General features: G+C 40.4%; 2 protein-coding genes across 4 annotated transcripts in view; one reads left to right on the top strand and one right to left on the bottom strand.

Annotated features, from left to right (window-relative positions):
* gba3 (uncharacterized LOC779892) overlaps positions 1-2,648 on the bottom strand; it is a 32,631-nt gene extending 29,983 nt beyond the window's left edge. Inside the window, exon 1 of one of the 3 annotated variants that reach the window (XM_031901669.1) lies at positions 2,586-2,648. The gene's annotated coding sequence lies outside the window, so the exon portion shown is untranslated. 3 annotated transcript variants of the gene reach the window in all.
* Positions 601-25,718, top strand: part of adgra3 (adhesion G protein-coupled receptor A3) — a 39,120-nt gene continuing 14,002 nt past the window's right edge. Inside the window, exons 1-6 of the mRNA XM_002936716.5 lie at positions 601-1,141; positions 7,875-7,946; positions 12,322-12,393; positions 20,406-20,477; positions 21,828-21,899; positions 22,461-22,621. Coding sequence (XP_002936762.2) covers positions 900-1,141; positions 7,875-7,946; positions 12,322-12,393; positions 20,406-20,477; positions 21,828-21,899; positions 22,461-22,621 — 691 coding nt within the window. The 5' untranslated portion in view covers positions 601-899. The remainder of the gene's footprint in view (positions 1,142-7,874; positions 7,947-12,321; positions 12,394-20,405; positions 20,478-21,827; positions 21,900-22,460; positions 22,622-25,718) is intronic.

The following is a 25,718-nucleotide window of genomic DNA, read 5'->3' as shown; positions in this document are numbered from 1 at the left end:
TTTTTAGAGTGAAACCAGCACCGTATATTATTCGTAATTGCCTACAGAATTAGGGTTTTTCCCATTTATACAATAGGTCTCCTTTACAATTTACACAATTTGAATAACTTCTTTAAAAACAGCTTAGAAACTTCTGTAACTCAAGCAAAACACAATGCAGAGCAGCCTGGCGGAACTGACCCCCAATGAACTGTTAATGAATGGAACGCCCTATAGGAACTGATTATTATATATATTACACACACAATATGTTTGGTACTGCAGGCTTGTGTTCATGGGGTCCCTATATAAATAACTTGTATTAAACCACAAAATATCTGACAGGGACCCTGTTCCTATGACTATAAGCAGTTAATATAAATATTACTAAGAATAATATAATAGTACTCTGATTAGCCATTCATCACTGAACATCCCATATGTTTCAAACTAATTTCACAGGACTAAAAATACAAAACCAGTATTACATGTACCAGAGCAAGTACTCCCCTCTGCCAGTAATGGTCTGAGCGCTCTCACACACAGGGGAAGGGCCTAGGACTGTGCCATCCTCCCACAATGGGGGGGGGGCCGCGTTGATCCCGCCTACAGAGCGGAGCCCCCGTGTGATCCCATTGTGTGTGTCCGGCAGCTTTCCCCCCTCCCCGGGAGCATGTCTGTGCATGGAGACGCAGGGGGAGGAGAGGATGCCGGGACAGGAGGCTTGTGTGTGAGGCCAGTGCAACTTATATCTGTGTATAGAGGCCCCACGGCGGAAAGCTAGCCCCTCACACTGAGAGACGGGTATCTGGGTGGCGATACAGGCGCTAGGGGGAGCGTCCTACAAACACCCCCTCCCCACACGTACCGACCCTGGGATACGGAGAGATCGGCCTGCCTGTTGGACTGTAAGCCTGGGGATGGCGAGCCGGGAGTCGGTGCTGCTGCTCCTGTTGGCCGGGATCCTGCTGGCTGCCGAGTGGGAAGGAGGAGGCGGAGGGAGCGGCCTGGTGGTATCTCTGCCCCCCGGCTGTAAGCAGGACGCCAGGCCCCGGGGAGCCGCCAGGAGTGCGGCCGCAGAAGCAGGGAAAGTTCTGTGTATCGGGCTGGGGGCCGGCAGGAGCCTTCCCCTGGGGCCCTTACCCAACAGGACCAGCACCCTGTAAGTACAACAGCTGAGGGGGCTACTATGGGGGCGGGGCTGCCTTCCAGCAGCTGCATTACTCATTCGGACTGGCTGCCTGGGGATGCTGGGATGTGTAGTACAGAGGGAATCGCACAACGGGATCACATGGTTTCATGTGTCAAGCTGTGACCCTGTGGCTAAGGGTTTAAGGAAAGGGCAGTATTGGCCCTGAAGTTCCCTAGTTATTGCTCAGTAAATATATGCTCAACCTGGGGTCTTCCAGCTGTTGTTCAACTACAACTCCCAGTATCCCAACCCAGATGGGGACCCCAGGTTTTCTGAACATCTCTAAGGCAGGGGGAGAAAACAATGACAAATAAGTGCTTTTCTAAGTGTCAACACTTGGGAAGGGTTTGGTGTTTGTGTATCTGACTCCCTTGGAAGGGTATACAGGGATGTTTGGCCAGGGGGCTAGAGCCAGCAGGGTTTGGTGATTGTGTATCTGACTCCCTTGGAAGGGTATACAGGGATGTTTGGCCAGGGGGCTAGAGCCAGCAGGGTTTGGTGATTGTGTATCTGACTCCCTTGGAAGGGTATACAGGGATGTTTGGCCAGGGGGCTAGAGCCAGCAGGATTTGGTGTTTGTGTATCTGACTCCCTTGGAAGGGTATACAGGGATGTTTGGCCAGGGGGCTGGAGCCAGCAGGGTTTGGTGTTTGTGTATCTGACTCCCTTGGAAGGGTATACAGGGATGTTTGGCCAGGGGGCTAGAGCCAGCAGGGTTTGGTGATTGTGTATCTGACTCCCTTGGAAGGGTATACAGGGATACGGCCAGGGGGCTGGAGCCAGCAGTGGGATTAAACCTATGGGCCCCAGTATAGCAATGATTAAGGGTACCACCAACTCAGGGATGGGTATTGTAAGGGGGGGGGGGGTGGTCTACAGACATTGGTTGTTTATGTCTAATGTTTTAAGTTAGTTCTTCAAATGGGACATCCCTTTGCTTAGAAGGAACATTTGACACAATGGGGACCTGTTGGCACCTGTAAGTACCTCTCTTACTAGTGAGTTCATGATAGTAGTCTTCCTCAGTCAGTGATGGAACATTACTATCAAGCACTCACTAGTGGCTATTATAGTTGTAAATGTGCAAAATCTTGATTGCAGCTTCCCTTGGTTTTTCCACTCTGCGGCACAGGGACCAAGCTCATGTATGCTGTAGCACAGACAGAAGGCACTATGGCACATACCCTCTTGAACTAGTAAAGTGCAGAGGACAGTAAGGTGCTTTGTACCAATTAGCCATACAAAGTGCCAAGTACAGAAGAACCCAGAATGTAGCACCCGAATGAATACAGGCTTTATACCGAGTAGTGGGATTTCCTGCTCCTGCTTGGGAAGTGGGGTCAGTTGCATCAACATCATTTGGGTATCACTATTGAAAGAAAAATGAGAAGCCCCTGTCATGGGGAATACTTACAAGCTGTGCCGTATTAGAGGGTGTTGTAGACAAATAAAACAATGGCAACTGAACAGACCTCCTAAAGCATTTAGATATCTCCCTTTGGCGCCTCCCTTACTCACCTTTGGTCGTGGATATTTTGCTCCTTCTTACACTTGGGTTATGGATAGACTTTGTTCTTTCTTGTGTTTTTCTGTCTGTAAATACACATGGAAATGTGTAGCATAACTTTTGGTAAGCATCAGCACATTACAACACAATTAACGACAAATGGTGTAGATGTTGTGTTGAAAGGGTTGTTCACCTTTAATTAAGTTTTAGCATGATGTAGAAAGTGCTGTTCTGAGACAGCTTGCAGTTGGTTTTTATTTATGGTTTTGAATTATTTAACTTTTTGTTCAGCAGCTCTCTAGTTGCTAGCAGCAGCTACCTGGTTGCTGTGGTCCAATTTAGCAACCAGGAAGTGGTTTGAAAGAGAGACAAGAATATAAATAGAGGAGGGTCTGAATAGAAAGTAGGCAAGAGTAAGTAATAAAACAGTAACTGAAATCTGGGATTCAGGAGAGACAGAAGAGAGAGGCAAATCATTCAAAACTATAAAAAGGAAGACCAATTCAAAAGTTGCTAGGAATAGGCCATTTTATAACAATCTGAAAGTTAACCTGAAGGTGAACCACCCCTTTAATAAGACATGTATTTAGTAAGATGTAGGTATAATAAATAGTCAGTAGCAGGCAGAGCAATTGGGTCTTTGAAGTTTTTTGGCTCACCTTTGAGTTAACTTTAGTATGATGTAGGGAGTGATATTCTGAGACAATTTGTGTTTGGTTTTCATTTTTTATTATTTGTGGTTTTTAATTATTTTACTATTTGTTTAGCAACTTTCCAGTTTGGAATTTTATCTGGTTGCTAGCAACCAGAGGCTTGCTAACGTAGAGTTATGATGAGAGATTGGAAAATGTATAGGAGAGGGTCTGAATAGAAAGATAAGTATTAAAAAGTATCAATAGCAATAAAATTGTATCCTCATGGAGCAATAGGTTTTTGGCTGCCAGGGTCAGTGACCCTCATTTGAAGGCTGGAAAGAGTCTGAAAAAGCAGGCAAATAATTAAAAAAAGACCAGTTTAAAAGTTGCTTACAATTGGCCATTCTACAACATAATAAAATTGAATGTAAAGGTGAACCACCCCTTTAAGGATGAACTTTGGCTGCTTTGTTGATTTTCTCACTGTATAAAAGTTTGCTCTTGAAATTTATTGTACATTCAGCAGAGAAAATAAATATTGAATACTTCAAAGTTTTTCTCAGTAAATATATTTCTAATGGGGCTATTGACATGAAATTTACACCAGTAAATGTAACAACCTCGACACATAAAAAGAAATTGAAACAAATAAACCCATAAATGAAGTTATGTGTCAGTGGAAGGATACAGGGAAAAAGTATTGAACAGGCTTACTGAAAAGGATTTAATACTTAGTAGAAAAGCCTTTGTTGGTAATGACGGCTTCAAGGGCCTCCTGTATGGGGAAACTAGTGGCATGCATTGCTCAGGTGGGGTTTGGCCCATTCTTCCACACAAACTGTCTTCAAATCTTGAAGGTTCGGGGGCCTCTTCTATAAACTCTGATCTTCAGTTCTTTCCATAGATTTTCAATTGGATTCAAGTCAGGTGATTGACTGGGCCATTTTAGCAGCTTTATTTTCCTTCTCTGATACCAATTGAGAGTTCCCTTGGCTGTGTGTTTGGGCTTATTGTCTTGCTGAAATATCCACTCTCGTTATTTCTTCAGAATCCTGGTAGATAGCCACGATTCTTATCAAGAATGTCCCAATACATTTCTCCATTCATCCTTTTTTTAATTATATGAAGTCTGCCAGTACCATATGCTGAAAAACAGCCCCCCACCGTGGTGTTCCCACCTCTGAACTTCACTGCTGATATGGTGTTTTTGGGTGATGTGCAGTGCCATTTCTCCTCCAAACATGGTGTGTGTAGTGACATTCAGAGAGTTCCATTTTGGTCTCATCTGACTATATTCTCCCAGAATTTTATTGGCTTGTCCAACATACTTTTTCTTCAGCATTGAAGTCTCGCGCGGTGAGCGTGCATTGTGGCCATGTCGATTAAGTGCATTACTTATTGTTTTCTTTGAAACAACTCTACTTGCTAATTCAAGGTCTTTCTGAAGCTCTCCGCGAGTGATCCTTGGCTCCTGGACAACCCTTCTGATTATTCTTTTGACTCCTCTGTCAGAAATCTTGCGAGGAGCATCTGGTCATGGCTGGTTTAGGGTGAAATGATGTTCTTTCACTTGCGAATTATGGTCCCAACGGTGCTTACTCTGGAACATTCAAGAGCTTAGAAATACGCCTGTAACCAATGCCATCAGTATGCTTTGCAACAATAAGGTTGCGAAAGTCTTGAGAGAGCACTTAGGAGGAGATGCTTGTGTGATACCTTGGTAATGAGAAACCTTTTTATAGGCCATCAATTAGGACTTAATTTGCACTGATAGGGGGCAGGATTGCTTTCTAAATACTGACAGATTTCTGCAGGTTTCTTGGCTTTCCATGCCTTTTTAACACCTCTTTTTGTCTTCATGTGTTCAGTGCTTATTATACCCTGTGTCATTCCACTTTATTACACATAACTTAATTTAAAGACTTATTTGTTTTGTTGTGTATTATTTTTTGTGTGGATTATTTGGGTTGTTGCAACATCTGGTGTAAATTTCATGTCAACATCCCCATTAGAAATATATTTACTGAGAAAAACGTTGACGTGTTCAATACTTATTTTCCCTGCTGTACGTTTGTTGAATTCATACAGCTCCAACACACACACTATGCATACTTACTCTGAAAAGAAATGTTTCTTTTTACATGGTTCTACAAGTTATTTTGAGATCTTTGTGCTACGTCTAACATTTAGCAAAATATTTTTTTATAATTATATGCAGAGCATTGACATTTACAAGAATGGAAATCTACAGGTGTAGTTTTTACTCAGATGGTTTGTGTTCCATTCATTCCTACTGCAAGTTTATAGTAATGGCTGAAAAATAACTGTATTCATTAGTAACTTAGCGTCCAGAGTCTGCCCAGTCATCCTGGGCATCGGTATCCTTATACATTTAATAAGGTGTATATTGGAAACAAGTGTGTGCGTTTTGGCTGTGAGTTACCACCATTTTAGAGCTGAAAAAAAGTCAGAATAGGGTGGCAAATAATTCAGAAAATTTTAAAAATGAAGCTTCGTTGAAAATCTGATAAAAAAAACAGACCATTTTATAGCAAACTAAAATGTGACCTAGTTGGCAGCCCCTCAGTATAAAGCTGGCCAAGCTCAGTAAGAGCTACTTGTTTCCAGGTGCTTAATAGGGAAAAATCCATTCTTCTGACTAATAGCCACACATTTATCAAATGGCACTTAACTGTTAATTTGTAACCCCCTAACAGGTGTAGCTTTTATAACAGGAAGTGAGATTGCCGACAATGCATTCCAGTCATTTATGAGTTAAAAACAGCACTCTGTAGTGTCTGTGTATTATCACTGTCACCTACCCTCAAATGCCCTCTTAAAGGAGCAGCTGCTCTGATTGAAGTTGCTTGGGAGTGCAGCTTTAGAGGTTAGTTACTGGCACAATAAAGTAATAGATACCCGCTAGTGATGTAGCGATCAACATAAAGTCCCTTCTCTATTCATATTCCCGTCTCTCTTTCAAACCCTAGCAACCAGATAGCTGCTAAAATTACAAACAGATAGCTGCTGAACAAAGAGCTAAACAATTTAAAACTGCAAATAAAATGAAGACCAATTGCAAATGTCTCTATCACTCTCAACTAAAAGTTATTTTAAATGTGAATAAACCCTTTAAATGCTGCTGACTGGAATTGTAACCTTTGCTCTGTGTAATAACATAGTACTAAGGAGAGCAGAATGAATTGCTGGGCTAGATTAACTGAGTGAAATAAAGTTGGATGCATTTATTATTATGGCCTGGCAAAAATGATCCTTTCTTAGCAGTACATAAGTCTTTGTCTTTCTTTTATTGTGCTTTTAATGACTTTGCTAATTTAAAATTCAGCTTATTACTGTTTGCTGCATTTTAACCTTGTTTTATTTCAGAGATTGTGCTTTTAAGCTTATGCAGCAATATGTGTGTAAGCTCCAAAGTCCAATGGGGATATCGCACATAAGGACACATTCCTCTCTTTATCTTTTTTAGGGCTGTGGGACAAGCCGTGTTTTAAACGTTGCTACTTTTGGCAGCGATCAAAGTGCTGATACCCACTTTGGGTCATAGGAAATGTTGAGCCTTTCTGCACAGGCAGTAAATGCTTGAAAATGCAAGCTGCCATTACTATGGTGCCATTGGGCAGCCTGGGAGCCCCCATGTCCTGCAAGGTCTAATGCCATGTAAATAATAGTTATAAAGGTATGGGATCCCTTATCCGGAAACCCATTATCCAGAAAGCTCCGGATTACGGAAAGCCCGTCTCCCATAGACTCCATTTTAATCAAATAATTCAGAATTTTAAAGCGGATTTGCTTTTTCTTTGTAGTAATAAAACAGTACCTTGTAATTAATCCCAACTTAATTATAAATAATCCTTATTGGATGCAAAACAATCCTATTGGGTTTAATGTTTTATTGATTTTTTTTAGTAGACTTAAGGTACGGAGATCCAAATTACGGAAAGACCCCTTATCCGGAATACCCTTGGTCCCAAGCATTCTGGATAACGGGTCCTATACCTGTACTAATATTTGTTTTTAGAATAATTGTTAATAGGCTGTTTTATGTCAGGGTGCCATTGCTTCAAACCCCACATGATGCTAGTAAGGCCGTTGGCTTCTCTTAACATCATTATAAAAGCCAACATGTTCCTTACTAAGTACATGAGTTTAAAGAGCAGCGTGGGACACTGTGTGTACTCACTAGCAGCTGTGTGGGGTGCCACATGGCTGCAAAGGCCACCCAGTGCTAGTCATTAGCTCTGCTTACAGTGTTTTCTTTTCCCCCCACAAGAAATAACAATGTCTCCTTAAAGGCAAACAGGATATGGTATATAGTCACTACAGGGGTAAATCACGCGATGTAAAACTGTTGAACAATTTTGTTAAAGTTTATATTCCTAGTAATCGAAGCAGAGCAGCAGTTTCCTCCGGCCTCTCAACAAATAACCTTCACAAATGTATTTATCTTTGTTTTCTTTGTATCTGTGCTTTCCCAATGTGTACATATACATGATGATCTCTTCCAAGGCATTTTGTTCATGGCGACTTTTTGTTTTTGCAGAATTCTCAACAATAATAAGATTAATGAATTAAACAACGGTTCCTTTGAAGGTCTAAGCTTCCTTGAAAGACTGTAAGTAGCACTGTTGTATGTGTAATTTTCAATCATTATTTCTTTATATAGTGCCAGCAAGTTACACAGCGCTTTGCATTAAATTGCAATGAACAGGAGTTACTGAATAGAAAATAGGTTTAGAGGGCCTTACTCGCAAGAGCTTGATAAATAAATCCCGAAAGGATGTAAACAAGTGCAACCCAGGTTTCAGTAGTGTTAGGACATAGTTTAATGTAAATAAAAAAAGAGAATGTGATGATTTGCAAGCCATATAAACACTATATTTAATTGCAAACAGTACAAAGACAACATATGGGATGTTAAAGTGAGATTTATTGTTTTCTGAAAAATATATGCTTTATACTTGAAATTTAATGCCAGCAACATGTTGGGCAGGGGCAACAAATGACTGGAAAAGTTCTATAATGCTAAAAAGTCAATCCCAGAGGGGCTAGGTCTCTTAGAAGTAAAGCTGTAATGGGGTACCCCACTCTGTGACACTGTGTGGGCAGATATTGCAGCGATATATGAATAGTGTTTGTCAACATAGAATTGCAACAAATTACATAATAAATACATGATATGATTAAGGTTGAGAGAATTAAGAAAAATCTCTGTACGCGGACAAGGTCAAAAAGGCATCATTGAATGGCTGTGATCTTCAGGTCCTCAGATGGCGCTGCATTTAAAACACGATTCTGTAGTAAAAATAACTGCATGGATTTAGGCACACTTCTCAAAACCTCATGGATGCTGTGCCCTCCAGGCTAAAGGGAAGGACCATTCAGCTTGTTATCAGCACACATTCGCACACACAACTTGTGGAGCTTGCATATCTGGGAAGGCATCTTAAATGCTGTTTTGGAGAAACATATTCCGCCATCCAGCCAATGTCTTTTTCAGGAAAGGCCTTGTTTATTTTAGCACCAAAGCGCATCCTGCATGGATTTATAGTTAAAGGGACCGGGTGCTAAACTGGCCCCCTACCAGCAGACCAGACTTTTCACCCATTTAAAACATTTGGCTCATTATGAAATCAAAAATACAGCAAAGGAGACCCCAAACTTATGAGTAGCTGAAATCCTGTATCAGGCAAGTTTTTCATTTTTCAGAAAAACTGTATTCCTCAGTTTCAATATCTGATATGTTATCTTTGTATCATTTGCAATTAAGTATAGGGTTTAAATCATTTGCAGATCATCCTATTTTCTATTTACAAATTACACTTTTTTGAAAACGAGGTTGTATATGTTTTTAAGAAATAGGATTATTATAGTATATTAAGAAATTAACTGTCTTTTTACTTGATTAATGTTAGCTACTGTCAGCATTGTTTTAATTGTTGTCATTGAAATCTGGATTTTGGCCAGGTTGTAACTGTAAGCAGGACTAACACTAACCCTGGGCTAGTAGGGTTAACCCTAAAAAGGAATGTAATGACGGTGTTTTATCCGGTTTGCCTATACAGCTCAATTGTACACGGGTAGTGTGGCGTTCTTATTTCTTGGGCCAGTTCTTGAGGTAGTCTATCAGCCAGTGAAGGTTTTATAATGCTTTATTTTAAATGAGAAGCAATATGGAAATTGGACAATAAATGGCATATGAGGCTTTTTATGGGTTAATTTAAAGCAGTACATTTGGGAAACAATATACAATTTGTGTAGTCTCCATTGATACTCAAACAGCTGTTTAAGTGCATTGGCTGTTTATTGGAGTGCACATTTCCTGTTACTCCAAGACTTAACATTTTGGACCCTAATTGACTTTCAGCTACACTTCACTTTCAAAGGGCCAGGGACCAACTCAATAAGTATATGGCAAGTAGCTGTCTCCAGGAATTAAATATAAGAATACTGTCTCTTGTTCATAGTGCAGAAGTACCAACATGGAGGGTACCAGGGACTACTCGGTATATCTTAAAGGAAAAGTAACACGAAAAATTTTTAACTAAAAAATCTATTCTACCCTCCCCCAATAATTGCCCTATCCTGAAAACCATTTGTTATTTTGAATGCTTTAGTAGAAAATACCTGTATAAAACTTGGCTTCCTGTCATTTGAACAAAGGCGATACGGCGATGCCGGGGAAAGTATCCTTACAGAAGTCAGGCTAGGCTCAATCAATCGATCGCCGCATAGTTGATGCATCTCCTGATACTTTCCCCGACATTGCCGTATCGCCTTTGTTCAAATGACAGGAAGCCAAGTTTTATACAGGTATTTTCTACTAAAGCATTCAAAATAACAAATGGTTTTCGGGATAGGGCAATTATTGGGGGAGGGTAGAATAAATTGTTTTAGTTAAAAATTTTTAGTGTTACTTTTCCTTTAACAGAACATTTACATAGGCAATCTGTTCCAAGGCTATCCACCTGTTTCTATGTAGTGGGACAGTTATTTTGGCCACAACTGGCACATGTCAAACTCCATACCGAGTCAGCCCACAGGCCAAAAATAAGTAACCAGTGATAAAGTAAAGGAATATGATTACTTTTATAACCAGTGATAAAAGTAATCATATTCCTTTAAGAATGGCTGTCAGAATTAGATGTATATAATTAGCTCTAGCAGGCTCATTGGCAAAGCAGAATGCTTGGCAAATATTTTAGAGGTCAGTATAAAGAATTTAGTAGTGTTATTTTTAATCCCAGGAATGTACATAGTACAAGAGGTCACCCCCTTAACAGTAGGGAAATGGCACTTTCACATTCAACAGAAATGTCACTTGTATGGGGTTAAAGGGCAACTGTAAAAAAAACAAAATCCATTACTGAAAAATGTATTTTTAAAGTGGTTTCGATACATTGCTAGCAGTTTTCTATTTCTGTCCCAAAAGTACCCCAAATTCCCCCCCCCCCCAGCAAAGAAGTACTTACTCCTCTCAACACTTCAGGCTTAAGTTACCTGAACACAGAGAAGCCGGTTCTGTCACTCACTTTGCGGACAGCTCAGTTCTTTGATAGGCTGGTGTACAGTTTACATATGTATTCCAGGCCTTTGAAGGATTGTGCCGCTCTCAGTTCAATGCTATTAATACTGACATGTTCTTAACAATTACAGGAATGTGTTGGTATCACTCTAAGCCAGTGATCACCACCCTTCTTTGATATTGCTCCCAGTGGCCTTAAAGTAGGTGCCCATTTTTACAATTCTGGCTTGGAGACACATTTTGGAAGCCCAGGGACAGTTTTACTCCAAGAAGAGCCCCCTGCAGGCTAGCAGCCCACATGGGGCTACCAAATAGCCAATCACAGCCTTATTGGGCTTCACTAAAGGAATTTTTTTTCATGCTTGTCAGGCTCAACCAACACTTTACATCTGAGTGTGGCTCATGAGTAAAAATAGGTTGGGGGTCCCTGCTGTAAGGAAAAAGAAACTTAAAGCACTGCTTCAATATGTTCTTATGTAATTACATACATCATTTTGAGGTTTAAAAAGACCCATCCATCAGGTCAGCGTTAAATCCTTGTGAACATGAAGATCCAAAGGAAGGTGAACAAATCTCTTTTGATGGTGTCTCCAATTTACCTCAGAAGGCAAAATTCCTCTCTGACTCCAAAAGGGCAATTGGACCACTCTCAAGTTGTGCCCTTATCGGTAGCAGTGTATTTTCTGACTTGAAGAAAGGAATCCCACTCTATCCAATGTATCTGTCAGTACCCCCACATCAGGGAGGGAATTCCACTACTAACTCACTTTTTGCAGCTTTATATGAAACTTCCTTCCTTCTAAGCTGTGGCATTGCTGTAGAAATTTTATTTTCTTCAGAACCAATGTTAAATAAAGAATCAGACCGTTTATTCTATAGTCCCATTATATGTATTTATGCATAATGATTGTAATTCCCACCTTAATCACCGTTTCACTAATGTAAACCATACCAGCCAGGCCAGCCTTTCTTCATAATTGGGAACTTCCATGGCCTTTATTTACTTAGCCACTTCTGGACTATGTCTGTTTGAATGATGTCCCTGTCAGTGCTGGAGACCAACACTGCACTGTCTTTGATCCCTTACAACTACTCAATTAACTGAAAAAATAACCCTCTTTTCCCCTACAGAAGTTCTGTACTGCGCATGCACTCACCCAGGGTGGAACACAGGATAAACACCCCAGAGTCATCTTTAGCACTGGGCCATAAGGCAACAGGGCAAATGGGGCTATGCCTCTTGGGGAGCAGCAGATTATTTGTCAAGATCGGGGCATACACATACTCCTACAGATTAATTGTTTATACATCTTAACATAGAAAACGGATCCTAATATTCAGGAGAACATATATGCTTAGTTAACATCAGCCCAGATTATTGTACAGGGGGTAGTTAGATAATTGGCGTCAAAGATATTTTAGAAAGTTTCATCTGAAGAGTTTCCTTTATTTTCATTTTTTCCAGGGATCTCCGAAACAACCTGATTAGTTCTATTGAACCTGGAGCGTTCCTTGGTCTTGTGTCTCTCAAACGATTGTAAGTAAATAACTTGTTTAGATAGTCACAAAAGCTCATTTTAGTTGTAACATATTTACGGTAAGTCAGATTCTTTGTGCCTGTTTTGTTACCGCTTTGTCCTTTTAACCCTTTCACTGCCAGCCGTTTTGAACAAAGCGGAACTTCTACTGCCAGACAGTTTTTGAACATTTTGCACTGTTTCACTTTAGGGGCCTTTCCTTGGGGGAACTTTTAGTTTACCCAGGAAAACAATATATTGTTTTTTTCAGGACAACCTAAGCTTTTAAAATATGGTAGAATTTTTGTGTACCGTATATACTCGAGTATAAGCCGATCCGAATATAAGCCGAGGTACCTAATTTTACCTAAGAAAACTGGAAAAACTTATTGACTCGAGTATAAGCCGACTCCCCCAGTTACATGGGAGTAGGAGAAACAATAGGTTAGCTGAAAGCAGTTCTAATGTGTAGCGCTGGCTGAAAGCTCAGACTCAGGCACACTTTACTGCTGCGCTGCAAGTTGGAGTGATATCCCCCCCTCACCCCCAGCAGCCGATCAGCAGAACAATGGGAATGGAGCAAGATAGCAGCTCCCAGTAGGTATCAGAATAGCACTCAATAGTAAGAAATCCAAGTCCGGCTTGGGACTCCTCCAGTTACATGGGAGTAGGAGAAACAATAGGTTAGCTGAAAGCAGTTCTAATGTGTAGCGCTGGCTGAAAGCTCAGACTCAGGCACAAGGCACTGAGATGGTGCCTACACACCTATATGTGAGAGAATGAACTACTACTCCCACATCCCCACACTAACAGCAGTCCAAGGGTGCTGGGAGTCACTAGCATTTATGTATAAAGCCTACCCCCCCCCCCCTTCAGTTTGTGTATTATTGCCTTTCCATACAGGGGACTGAATGCTCAGACTTGCTGCTCCCACTGTACAGAGCTACACAATGCCCCCGGCATGATTGTTAGGGCAGAGGGGTTCCTGGCACAAAAATACAGAGAGGAAGACACTGGGAATGCCATTAACTCACCTTGCCTGTGACTGGGGGTTACAGTAACAGGAACGCTGGTGGCCTGGGGAAAATAAAGGGGAGCTTCCCTGGGGGTGCATGGTAACGCTAGATTGCGGGGACTGACAGAGAACCAGGGTTACCATAGCGCATCAAACCCCCTCCCCCTACTCTGCTTAAACGAACATTCACACCCCCGTTGCCTGTAGCAAATACTGGGCAGGGCCGCCATTTGGTAAGGGGGCAATAGCCTTCCCGGGCCCAGTGAGTTTTGGGCGTTATGGAGGGCCCGGCTGTGCTTCACTTACTTGGATTACCGGGCCCCTTGCTGTCAGCGAGCTACATACTATGGAGTGGAAGGCGGCAGCTAGGGTGCATGTTCCTTTCCGGTAGCGTCTAGGTCCCTCTGCCTCTCGCTGTAGTGCAGCGGTAGATTAAAGTGGAGGAAAAGTACCAACTGATTCTGGGGTGCCTGCATGTTCCTAGCGTAGCGTAGCAGTCCCTCTGCCGCGGTATATTCAAGTGACATATTCAAGCGCGCATGTCATCGATTTACCGTATATATTCTAGTATATGCGCGAGTATAAGCCGAGGCTTACTTTTTGAGCACATTTTTAGTGCTCAAAAACTCGGCTTATACTCGAGTATATACGGTAATTCCAATTTTGTAACAAGATATAGGCTTCTAAATGTCTAAAAAATGAAAAAAAATTATATTTTCCATAATATAAACACATATACCAGAAACAAAAAATATTTTATGCATGAAAATACACCTGATTTGGAAAGTCCCATGTCTCCTGAACATGCCAATACCAAATATATATAGTTTTATGGAGATTTCTCACTTGTATAGGTCACAAACTCCCAGCAGTACACTACCAAATTTCCAAAGCACTGCTCCAGAAAGCTGCATACTTTAGATTTTAAGGCCAAAAATTCCGCTAACAGAAAGTTTATCCCAAAAAATTTTACATTTTTAGAAAGAAGAGATTCTGGGGAATCCAGAATGGGCACAACTGTCTGTCTACTCCAAACTATCAAGTCGCAATGCTTTCCTAAAGTAATTGGTTTTTATCAAAATTTGTGAAAATTTTTTTAAAATCGCTTCAAAGCTTCCAGTCTATAGTATCTTATCTCCTACAGGTCATAAAGTAACCAAATAAAACACCCTAAATATGAATGCCAGGGGTCCACTGAACAGTTTGATGCCCAATATGTATAGGTTTAGCTAAGTATGTGGCATGTAGGGGCCCCAATGTGAACATACACCCATATGTACTGTCATTTCTGTCATTTCAGCTTCTGCAAAATCAACATTTACATCATTACATGTGGGATAAAGCTAGTAAAAAGTACATTCACCCCAGAAAGCCATATATTTTTGGAAAGTGCACATTCCCCCGAATCTAAAATGGGTATCCATGTCTTTCTACTCCACAGTACCAAGCCGCAAAGCTTTCCTAAAGTTGGCAATTTTGATAACATTTCCAAAAATCCACTCAAAGCTTCCAGTTTCCAGCATCTTATCTCCCACATAGCATTAGGTACCAAGATAAAACACCCTAAATATGAACGCCAGGGGCCCACTGAACAGTTTGATGCCCAATATGTATAGGTTTACCTAAGTATGTGGCATGTAGGGGCCCCAATGAGAATATACCCCCATATGATCTATCATTTCAGCTTCTGCAAAATCAATACATTTACATCATTATATGTGGGATAATACTAGTAAAAAGTACATTCACCCCAGAAAGTCATATATTTTTGGAAAGTACACATTCCCCCGAATCTAAAATGGGTACCCATGTCTTTCTACTCCACAGTACCAAGCCATAAAGCTTTCCTAAGTTTGACGATTTTTATGGCATTTCCAAAAATCACCTCAAAACTTCCACTATGCAGCATCTTATCTTCTACAGGTCATTAGGTACCAAGACAAAACACCCTAAATATGAACCCCAGAGGTCTACTGAACAGTTTGATGCCCAATATGTATAGGTTTACCTAAGTATGTGGCATGTAGGGGCCCCAATGTGAACATATACCCATATGTACTGTCATTTCTGTCATTTCAGCTTCTGCAAAATCAACATTTACATCATTACATGTGGGATAAAGCTAGTAAAAAGTACATTCACCCCAGAAAGTCATATATTTTTGGAAAGTACACATCCCCCCGAATCTAAAATGGGTACCCATGTCTTTCTACTCCACAGTACCAAGCCATAAAGCTTTCCTAAGTTTGACGATTTTTATGGCATTTCCAAAAATCACCTCAAAACTTCCACTATGCAGCATCTTATTTTCTACAGGTCATTAGGTACCAAGACAAAACACCCTAAATATGAACCCCAGAGGTCCACTGAACAGTTTGATGCCCAATATGTATAGGTTTACCTAAGTATGTGGCATATAGGGGCCCCAATGTGAACATATACCCATATGTACTGTCATTTCTGTCATTTCAGCTTCTGCAAAATCAACATTTACATCATTACATGTGGGATAAAGCTAGTAAAAAGGACATTCACCCCAGAAAGTCATATATTTTTGGAAAGTACACATCCCCCCGAATCTAAAATGGGTACTCATGTCTTTCTACTCCAAAGTACCAAGCCATAAAGCTTTCCTAAGTTTGATGATTTTTATGGCATTTCCAAAAATCACCTCAAAACTTCCACTATACAGCATCCCATTTTCTACAGGTCATTAGGTACCAAGATAAAACACCCTAAATATGAACCCCAGAGGTGTACTGAACAGTTTGATGCCCACTGTACATAGGTTTATCAAAGCACATGGCACTTAGAGAACCCCAAATATACCTTGTGCACACTAATTTCATGGCTTATCTTTACCTAATTCATAAACACATGGCAGTTTTATGAGGGGTAGAAGCTGCAGAAATGTAGGGTGACCCCTAAAATCCCTATATTTTTGGAAAGTACACATTCTGACAAATCCAACAAGGGTAAAGAGTCCTTTCTACACCAAAGTACCAATCTGCAAAGCTTTCCTAAAGCTAGTGGTTTTTATGACATTTCAGAAAATCACATAAAAATATTGCAGTTTGCTGCATTTATCTCACACAATTTCTTGCGTACAAAGGCAACACACCCCAAATAGGAACACCAGAGGCCTACTGAACAGTTTGATGCCCAATATGCATAGATATACCAAAGTCTGCGGTATGTACTGACCCCAAAATGAAAATAGCGCATAAGGATTTCTCGCCTGCCAGCTCAGCTTTTGCACACAGAGCCCCCTGACAGCCTATTATATGCAGTAAGACCCCCAAACTACACAGGGACCCCCAGAAAACCATATATTTTTGGAAAGTACACATTCTGACAAATCCAACAAGGGTAAAGAGTCCTTTCTACACCAAAGTACCCATCTGCAAAGCTTTCCTAAAGTTAGTGGTTTTTATGACATTTGAGAAAATCGCATAAAAATGTTGCAGTTTGCCGCATTTATCTCACACAATTTCTTGCGTACAAAGGCAGCTCACCCCAAATAGGAACACCAGAGGCCTACTGAACAGATTGATGCCCAATATGCATAGATATACCAAAGTCTGCGGTATGTACTGACCCCAAAATGAAAAAAGCGCATAAGGATTTCTCGCCTGCCAGCTCAGCTTTTGCACACAGAGCCCCCTGACAGCCTATTATATGCAGTAAGACCCCCAAACTACACAGGGACCCCCAGAAAACCATATATTTTTGGAAAGTACACATTCTGACAAATCCAACAAGGGTAAAGAGTCCTTTCTACACCAAAGTACCCATCTGCAAAGCTTTCCTAAATTTAGTGGTTTTTATGACATTTGAGAAAATCGCATAAAAATGTTGCAGTTTGCCACATTTATCTCACACAATTTCTTGCGTACAAAGGCAAGTCACCCCAAATAGGAACACCAGAGGCCTACTGAACAGTTTGATGCCCAATATGCATAGATATACCAAAGTCTGCGGTATGTACTGACCCCAAAATGAAAATAGCGCATAAGGATTTCTCGCCTGCCAGCTCAGCTTTTGCACACAGAGCCCCCTGACGGCCTATTATATGCAGTAAGACCCCCAAACTACACAGGGACCCCCAGAAAACCATATATTTTTGGAAAGTACACATTCTGATGAATTCAAAATAGGTAAAGTTATTTTTGTACACCAAAGTTACACATGGCAAAGCTATGCTAAAACAGATCAGGAATACTAATATAGGGATAAAAATGTGCAAATCAGTGAAACAACAAAATAAGCCACATGACAGTGTAATTAGTGGTCAGAATATCTGATCCAATAGTCACGCTGTCAAAATAAACAGTTTTTGGGGGAAATAGAAAAAAAAAAAAGAAGTAAAATGAAAAAAAATTTTTAAAATTTTTTAAAATTTTTTTTGAGTTTGTGTATACATGTGCACATGTAAAAGTTGTGTGACAGTGTGTATATGAGTGTATATGAGTGTATATGAGTGTATATGAGTGTATATGAGTGTATATAAGTGTGCAAAGTGGGGGAAAAAAAAAAAACAACCTGTGCTAAATTGTGTTGTATGTGTGTGTAAATGTATATAAATGTATGTAAGTGTGTGTAAAAGTGTGTATAAACAAAAATAAAGTCACACTTACCTGTCCTGAAGATCAGATCGGTTCCCAGCTCCTCCATGCTGCAGACGTCAGGAGGAAGTGAGTAGGAGGCGGCTCAGGGGGGAAGCAGGAAGCAGTACAAGCAGCAGATGCGATGCGATCGCATCTGCTGCTTGTAGGATGGTCCTGCGATAATCGCATCGCAGGACCATCCCCCCCAACCCCCTCCGCTCGTTGCGGAAGGGGTTTGGGTCACTTCTGTCTCTCTGCACCGGCGGCTTTTGCCGCCGATGCAGAGAGAATGGCCTAGGGAAAGAAAACGTAGGTACTACGGTGTCGGCAGGAAACTGCCTTTTTTAAAACACCGTAGTACCTATGTGCTTGGCAGGGAAAGGGTTAAATTGTTCTTGCAAGGGTGTCATCGGTTTTAAAAATGGTGTTTTTTAACCAGTTGTGTAGCTGAATTCTTGCACTATAAACCCTAGGTTGCATGTGACTTCAAAGCAGAAGGATATGGTAAATCACAATAGGGTGTCAATATAAAAGGCACCCACTAGTGGCTCTGTAGTTCAAACCTTACCTCCTACATTACTTTAATGATCCTCTTTGTTAAAAAGCCACACCAGACAGGTTGCTCTCCTGTAGAGATGCCATTTTGCTTAGGATTTCCAGGCTTCCCCTACACAAATTCAGAGTCAGCATATGTGCAAGTTCCAAACTTTTCTTAAGACACTTGAGCTGCACGTGTGCCAAGTCTGGACTAGCACAAGGTAAGTACGGTGATACGTAATTAGTCGCTTAGGGGTGCCATTGGCATTGATTTAACATTTCTTTCTGCTTTAAAGGAGCATTTCAATGTAAAAATGAAACTGGGTAAAATACATAGTAACACAGTAAGTTAGGTTGAAAAAAGAGATACGTCCATTAAGTTCAGCCTTAATGCCTATATATAACCTGCCTAACTGCTAGTTGATCCAGAGGCCGACGGCCTGCACCCCGTCAGTGTGATCCAGTTGTTAAGGCCAAGGGCCAAACGATCAGATCAGTCTGGCAATATTAGAGAAAGATACGCTCTTTTGTTGACCTCCCCAAACTAGTGTATTTTCACGTGTATGGCCAGCCTTGCCCCTTTTATGCTGACCAGTTTCGGGAAATCTGTCCATACATGTTTGCTTGTGCCACACGTATGGAGATTATTAGAGGCAGTTACACAGTATCAGGCATTGAACTGTGGGCACACATGGGGCAGAATGTGTACTAGAAGCTGGTTGGAGTAACTTTGTAATGCAACACTGTAAAATTGTACTTAACTTACAACTTAATGCAGAGTAGAGGCTGCATATATTAAGAGGAAGGAGGCACATGTACAAGATCTATTTTTATGGTTATTTATAGATATGTTAGTTTAAAGGGGTGGTTCACATTTACTTTACCGAACAAATTATTTGCCTTCCACTTCTACATCTTTTAAAGAGGGGGGGTCACTGACCTCAGCAGTCAAAAACTATTGCTCTGTGATTTTACAATGTTATAATTATTTTTTATTACTTAACTTTCTATTCAGTCCCTCTCCTATTCATTTTCCAGTCTCTAACTGGACTGGTTGCTAATGTAAGCACTACCCTAGCAACCATATAGCTGCTTAAATTCCACACTAGAGAGCTTATAAACAAAAAGCTGAATAACTGGAAAACCTACAAAAAAAAAAAAAAGTAACATAGTTCGGTGAGAGAAAATTGCTCCATGCACCAACAATGGTTTCCTGCTGGGCAAAGCTCTATAACAAGTGCCAGCTGTGACAGTCTCCTTATTTCCTCCCATGCTGTAGCTTTAGAGACAGATGTTCTGCTCGGTGAGAAGGCAAAGTAAATTATATCTGCAGACTTCAGGGCTGCAGCACAGATATGTGTGATGATGGATTGAAACCAGTGACTAGTTCTTGTACATAGGAATATGAACTTGCACCAGGGCAGTGTAACGTCTAGGCATATGTCTGCCTAAACACTCTTGCCTTTGTTGAAGCTTGGAGCCTGTTAAAAGGGAAACAAATCCTGTCATTAGAATTTACATTTGCTTTATTTGCTGTCAATGTTTAATTAAATATATTTGCACAGACATGTATATAATGTCTGTGAGCTGCCATCCTTTGACCTCTCACCCATAGAGTCTAGTGCAGTCGTGCCCTCCCTTGCCCGATTGTAAGACTTTTTACTCTTGTTTTACTTTGTTAGAGAAGCCTTACAGAGAGTTTATTGTTCTACAAAACCATAATTGGCCAGTTTAATGGTCCTTTAACTATCACTTGTCTCTGTTACAGCCTGCAGCAGATAAATGCTCTAACTGTTTCTCCTCTGTGTTTCAGCCTGAAGCGGCTAAACAAATTGTTGCCTTTATTAATGTTAACTTTCCTGTTGTGTTTCAGAGATTTAGCCAACAACAGGATTGGATGCCTCAATGCAGACATATTCAAAGGCCTCACAAATTTAGCAAAACTGTAAGTAACATCATGTCTTCCAATCAGGGCTCTGTCTTGTGTAAGAAGTGGCACCATAAACTAGACAAAGTAGTCTGCTCTTCTACAGCTCAGACTCCAGTTCTTAGTGCCCTGCATGTTGATTGATTATCAGACCTGTAAAGATGAGGAATCACAGAAGTATGCAGGGTATTGTGGGAAATAGAGTATTGGCTGAAGGAGAAATGGCCAGTGAAATATTGTCTTAGTTGTACATGTAGCCAGAAAAAGCAGTGCAACAAAGGACAGACAGATACTGCTCTCTCCATATCAGTTGCATTTGAAAATAGCTTGATTTGTAACTAATGTATAATTAGAATGCTGGTTAGCATCACATGTGCTTTTATAAATCAAAACGTTATATTTGGGTATAAAACCCCTTTAAAGGAGAAGAAAAGGCTAAGTCACTTGGGGGTGTCAAAATGTTAGGCACCCCCAAGTGACTTTAATCGATAACCTTTTACCCCGGGCTGGTGCCCCTGTTAGGAGAAAACGTTACCAGCCCGGGGTACCTGCAGCGAGTGTATCCTCTTCCTTCTGCCGTCTTCACGCGCTTGTGCATGCGCAGTAGAGTGAGAAGCTGAACTTTAACAAAAAAGTCAGCTTTTTCACTCTACTGCGCATGCGCCAGCCCAGGGATTCCGAATACAGGAGAAATAAGGAAGAGGAAGTGCTTCCTACAGGTACCCCGGGCTGGTGTGGCTTTCTCCTAACAGGGGCACCAGCCCGGGGTATAAGGTAAGCAATAAACTCACTTGGGGGTGCCTAACATTTTGGCACCCCCAAGTGACTTTCCTTCTCCTTTAATGAAAGACACAGGAGTTCAGTGCCTTGTGGTACAGGTATGGGATCCCTTATCCAGAAACCCAATACACAGAAAGCTCTAAAGTATAGTATGGTGATCCAAAACTATGGAAAACTGTCTGTTCTAAAAAGGTTTTAAAGATCCAATATCTATAATTGTATTTGGTCTTTATGCCTTGCGCTTAGGCAAAGCAATAAAAAGCATGCTAAAGCGTAAGTTTTCACATGCTTGATATTTTGTTTAACAATTTTGTTATGAATTATGAAAACTAAAGGTAAAATCACTGGAGTGGAGGCAATTTGTAGGCACCACAATTGATTCTAAACCCTTACCTGGCATTCTCTTCTCCAGTGTTTGGGCAAATGCGTTAGTGGTGCAGAATGTTTTCCCTAATTTCTGTACCGCCCTATTTTCTTGTCAGTTAATTGTGAGTGGTTCATTATTGCTGGCTTCATTTTAGGAAATTCGTTTTGCAGAATTTGGTTTTACTATTAGTACTAAATTAAAGTTGTATTTTTTTTTTCCAGAAATCTTTCAGGCAATATGTTTTCCTCATTGGCACAAGGAACATTTGTAAATCTGGTTTCATTAAAATCACTGTAAGTATATTTTTATCTCAAACAGAAATTTGGATTTTTATAAAGACTGTTCTGTAACGGGGAAAAAATACAAAGCTTTGGTTTATGTATATTTATATTCTTCTGCAGGTAAATTGAGGCATGAGAATATCTACACCAAGGCTGTCTGACTGGTCGCTCTTGTGCATTTAAATGGTCTCCAGCCTTCATAGACAGCTTTGTGTTATATTGTCATTTTAATATAATTTGGCAATCATATAAATGGTTTGTCATATAATGTGCCCACTGTATGGGCAAAGGGTGCATTGCACTGATCTAGTTGTTTAGTTTAAATGGCCCAGCATGTCATGCAGTCGTAAACAGATCATTATTTTTCCATTGTCTTTTAGACATAATGGCATATTCACATGTACCCACAGTTTTAATGTATTCCAATAGATGCTAATTGTCTTTTTGATTCTGATTTGTCTGATTTTATCTGAATTCCTTGCATATTGGTTTCTTCTCATCATTCACCTACTCCTAGGAATCTCTGTCTCTCTTTATTGAATCTCTGGCTAACTAACCTTCATACATTTGTAGAGAGTTTCAAACGGATTTCCTCCTCTGTGACTGTAACCTTATGTGGATGCTTCGCTGGATTAGAGAGAAAAATATAACTGTCCGTGATACCAGATGTTCCTACCCCAAGTCTCTCCAAGGGCAGCCAGTAACATCTCTGAAACAAGAGCAGCTGACCTGTGGTAAGGAACATGTGACACTTGCTGCGACAATGAAAACTCTAACTTTTTTTTAAGTGCTTTATTTGCCTTTAAGTGCTATTTGCAGATATCTTTGTAGGGATACAATTTGCTCAACATTTTAAAAATACCCCATTTTTTTGTTTTACATAAACTCAGTCAGGGGCCATTTTCTTACTTCCTCTAAGGCTATCAGTCATTCAGCCTCTTATTTCATGTTGAGGTCTTGATTCTGGGACTTAAAGTCCATCTGCTTTCCAAGGTGGGCAGTGCACACTTTTTCTGCAGAAGAGAGGTACTTAAAGTGCCAGAACCCATCACTGCAACATGTAACATGGTGAGGCCAGGATTGGATGATTCTTCCAGCTTGAGTATAGGGAAATTATGTGTTCAACTCAGATTAAAGGGAAACCATGACAAGGGGATCATATATGCCTCTGGAGAAAAAAAAAATAAATATTGAATAAACCCAATAGGATTAATTATATATTAGTTAGGATCAAATGCAAGTTACTGGTTTATAATTAAATTTTTTAAAAATTAGAATTATTTGCTTATAATGGAGTCTATGGGAAATGGCATTTCCGTAATATGGAACTTTTTGGATATCTGGCTTCTGGTTAAGGGGTCCCATACCTGTATACAGTTCAGATCGTATGTAAGTATTTTTTTTAACTTACGAACACATGAATGAGTTGATGTCAAAAAGAGGATATTTTATTCCTTTATAATCTACTTCTGCCTTTGCTTCTAGCTCCTTCATTATTCGATTGAGGTGTTTAAGCAGTTTGTAGTGATTTGTTTTCTAACTGATACTGGCCTTCAAAATCTCATTATGCTACAACTTTCACAGTGCCCCCTCAACACCCGCTGTTGTAGGTTGCTGGACCTGTAAAGGCATCACATGATGCTAAATTCCTCTCCTGTGAGAATGTTGTGTATGCTTTCCTCATATCATAGTCACGTGCAGTCATTTGTGATGCCCTCTGTAGCATGACTGCTCCTAGGAAAGATACCAGGATTTATATAGCTGCCCTGCAACATAAACTATTGTACGCACATTGTTTGACAGCAACCTAGGGGTGAACGACTGCAGCTGTCCTACTGTTCTAAGGTTTAATCTCAAGAGCATTATTCATTAGAGAGAGAAGACATTTCTTCTTGTCATTTTTTGGGGTCTGTTCAGAATTCCCCACAACAGTTTGCTTAATTACTCTATTAGAAGAATAAGGCAGCACATAATTAAAGCAGAATCTGATTGATCAAAGAGACACACTGTTCTTGGTTGGTTACGGCTGTACGGCTGTCAGTGGACAGTCCTGCTGCTGTGTGAAGTCTCCAGGTAAACGAATGGTTTGAGTTTTCCTTACAGGTATGCAAGCCCAAACTGGTTAGTGTGTTGTATTTGCAGTCATGCGTGTGAGTAAACTAACAGAAACTCCCCCATTTATGCTCAAGTCACGCAAAGTGTTTCACCATGCAACCTGTTTTCTTCCCTGGCAGAGCTGTTTTCCAGGATCCTTTATTTAACGAATATAAGTGAATCTGCTAGGGATGCACAGAAATAATGGCAAGGCCCCAAATGTCAATAGGTGCTCCTTCCTTCTGTATTTGGTGCCATTATAATTGTGTGCATGAGTGCCTTGGGTGGTAATGCCCTGGTCAAAATGCTTCCTAGATGGGTAAAAAGTACATGCTTGATACATATACTAAATTTACATAGTTTGGTTTTTGTTTTAAAAGATGTCAACCCCAAAAAAAAATTTTTGCCTAATAAAAAAAAAAAACTTAATTCCAAGTAATTTTCCAATGTGAATTTATTGAAAATTTTTAGTGTTTTCAAAGTTATTTGTACATGTAATTGCTATTGAAGGCAGCATTTGCTGAATGCAAAGGTCAGTCTCCTCCAGCCAGTCAGGTCTGTCAGTCTGCTGCCTTGTGTACATTGTTTCAAGTTCCAGAGCCACCAAGGCAGAGAATAGAAAAGGACAGGCAAACATTAGTTCTAATATCAATTATATATACAGATAAGTCAAAAACCATTACACATTTTTTTTGAATGTATAATGTAAAGTTGCTTAGAATTATGTTTTCTTTTATTAGGCAAAAACTTATATTTTGGGTTGACTTTTCCTTTAAAATTCCATGCATTTTTTTTCTTTTTCATAAGAAATTTATGTCCGTTTAACACTGAAAAGGGAAAAAAAGTTTATACCAGCTTTTGCTACAAAGAAGGATACACAGTACAAGAAAGTCCTGTTAGGGAAGGAATGCCCAACGGGGGGGGGACCTCCCAGCTGCTGCGGATTACAGCTCCCGGCACCCAAACAGCTGCTGGCGCTGAGTGAGCGTAGAGTTAATTGCTGTACATAACTAACACTTCTAACATTCATAAGCCCTAATGCCAAGAGCAGTAAGAAAGGAATGGGATTCCTCACATTACTCATGTTTGTCAAATGTCCTCCAGTCCTGTGTGTAATTGTTGTAACCCCCCCCCCCCCCCACACACACACACAACCACCCAGGTTTTCTAAGGGGACAGTTAGCATCACAGTGCACTAAATGCTTGCTATTTATTATCAGATGTGAGCTATATGCACGCTCATAGCTGTCACAGCTCTCTATTCTATAGTTAGGCAACTCTATGTTTGGATGAATGGCTGTTAGTTACTTGTGCTAAGCAGCTATTTATGCCGTTGTCAAAGCACCAGTGATGTATTTTCGAATATCGGGGCAGCAGCTTGTGCTTTAAAAATAGTATTTTGTTTTTGCAGCCTTGGAAACTGAGTTTCAGAAGGAGGAGCGTAAAACTCATACTGTCAACAACAAGCATTTCCCCTCTCAGACATTTATTCTGTTTTCCTAAAATCTGTAGGTGGGGGGAAAGATTGCACTGCAACACTCTGTATACACAGCAAGCAGTTAGTGACAAGCAGGCCGATAACAGATTTGAGCAATGTATAGTTTAGAATACACTTTTTTTTTTAAATATCTTTGTAATTTCCAGTTTACTAAGGGTGTGTTAAGGCACCTACTTGTTTATTGTTCTGAAGCAGATTGTTAAAGGAAAGCTAATCTTGCATTTTTCAGGTACTGTGCC

This window comes from Xenopus tropicalis, chromosome 1 (assembly GCF_000004195.4).
Source record: "Xenopus tropicalis strain Nigerian chromosome 1, UCB_Xtro_10.0, whole genome shotgun sequence".
Lineage (NCBI taxonomy): Eukaryota > Metazoa > Chordata > Amphibia > Anura > Pipidae > Xenopus > Xenopus tropicalis.
Note: the sequence above shows the minus strand (reverse complement) of the source record. Positions and strands in the feature narration are given on the sequence as shown.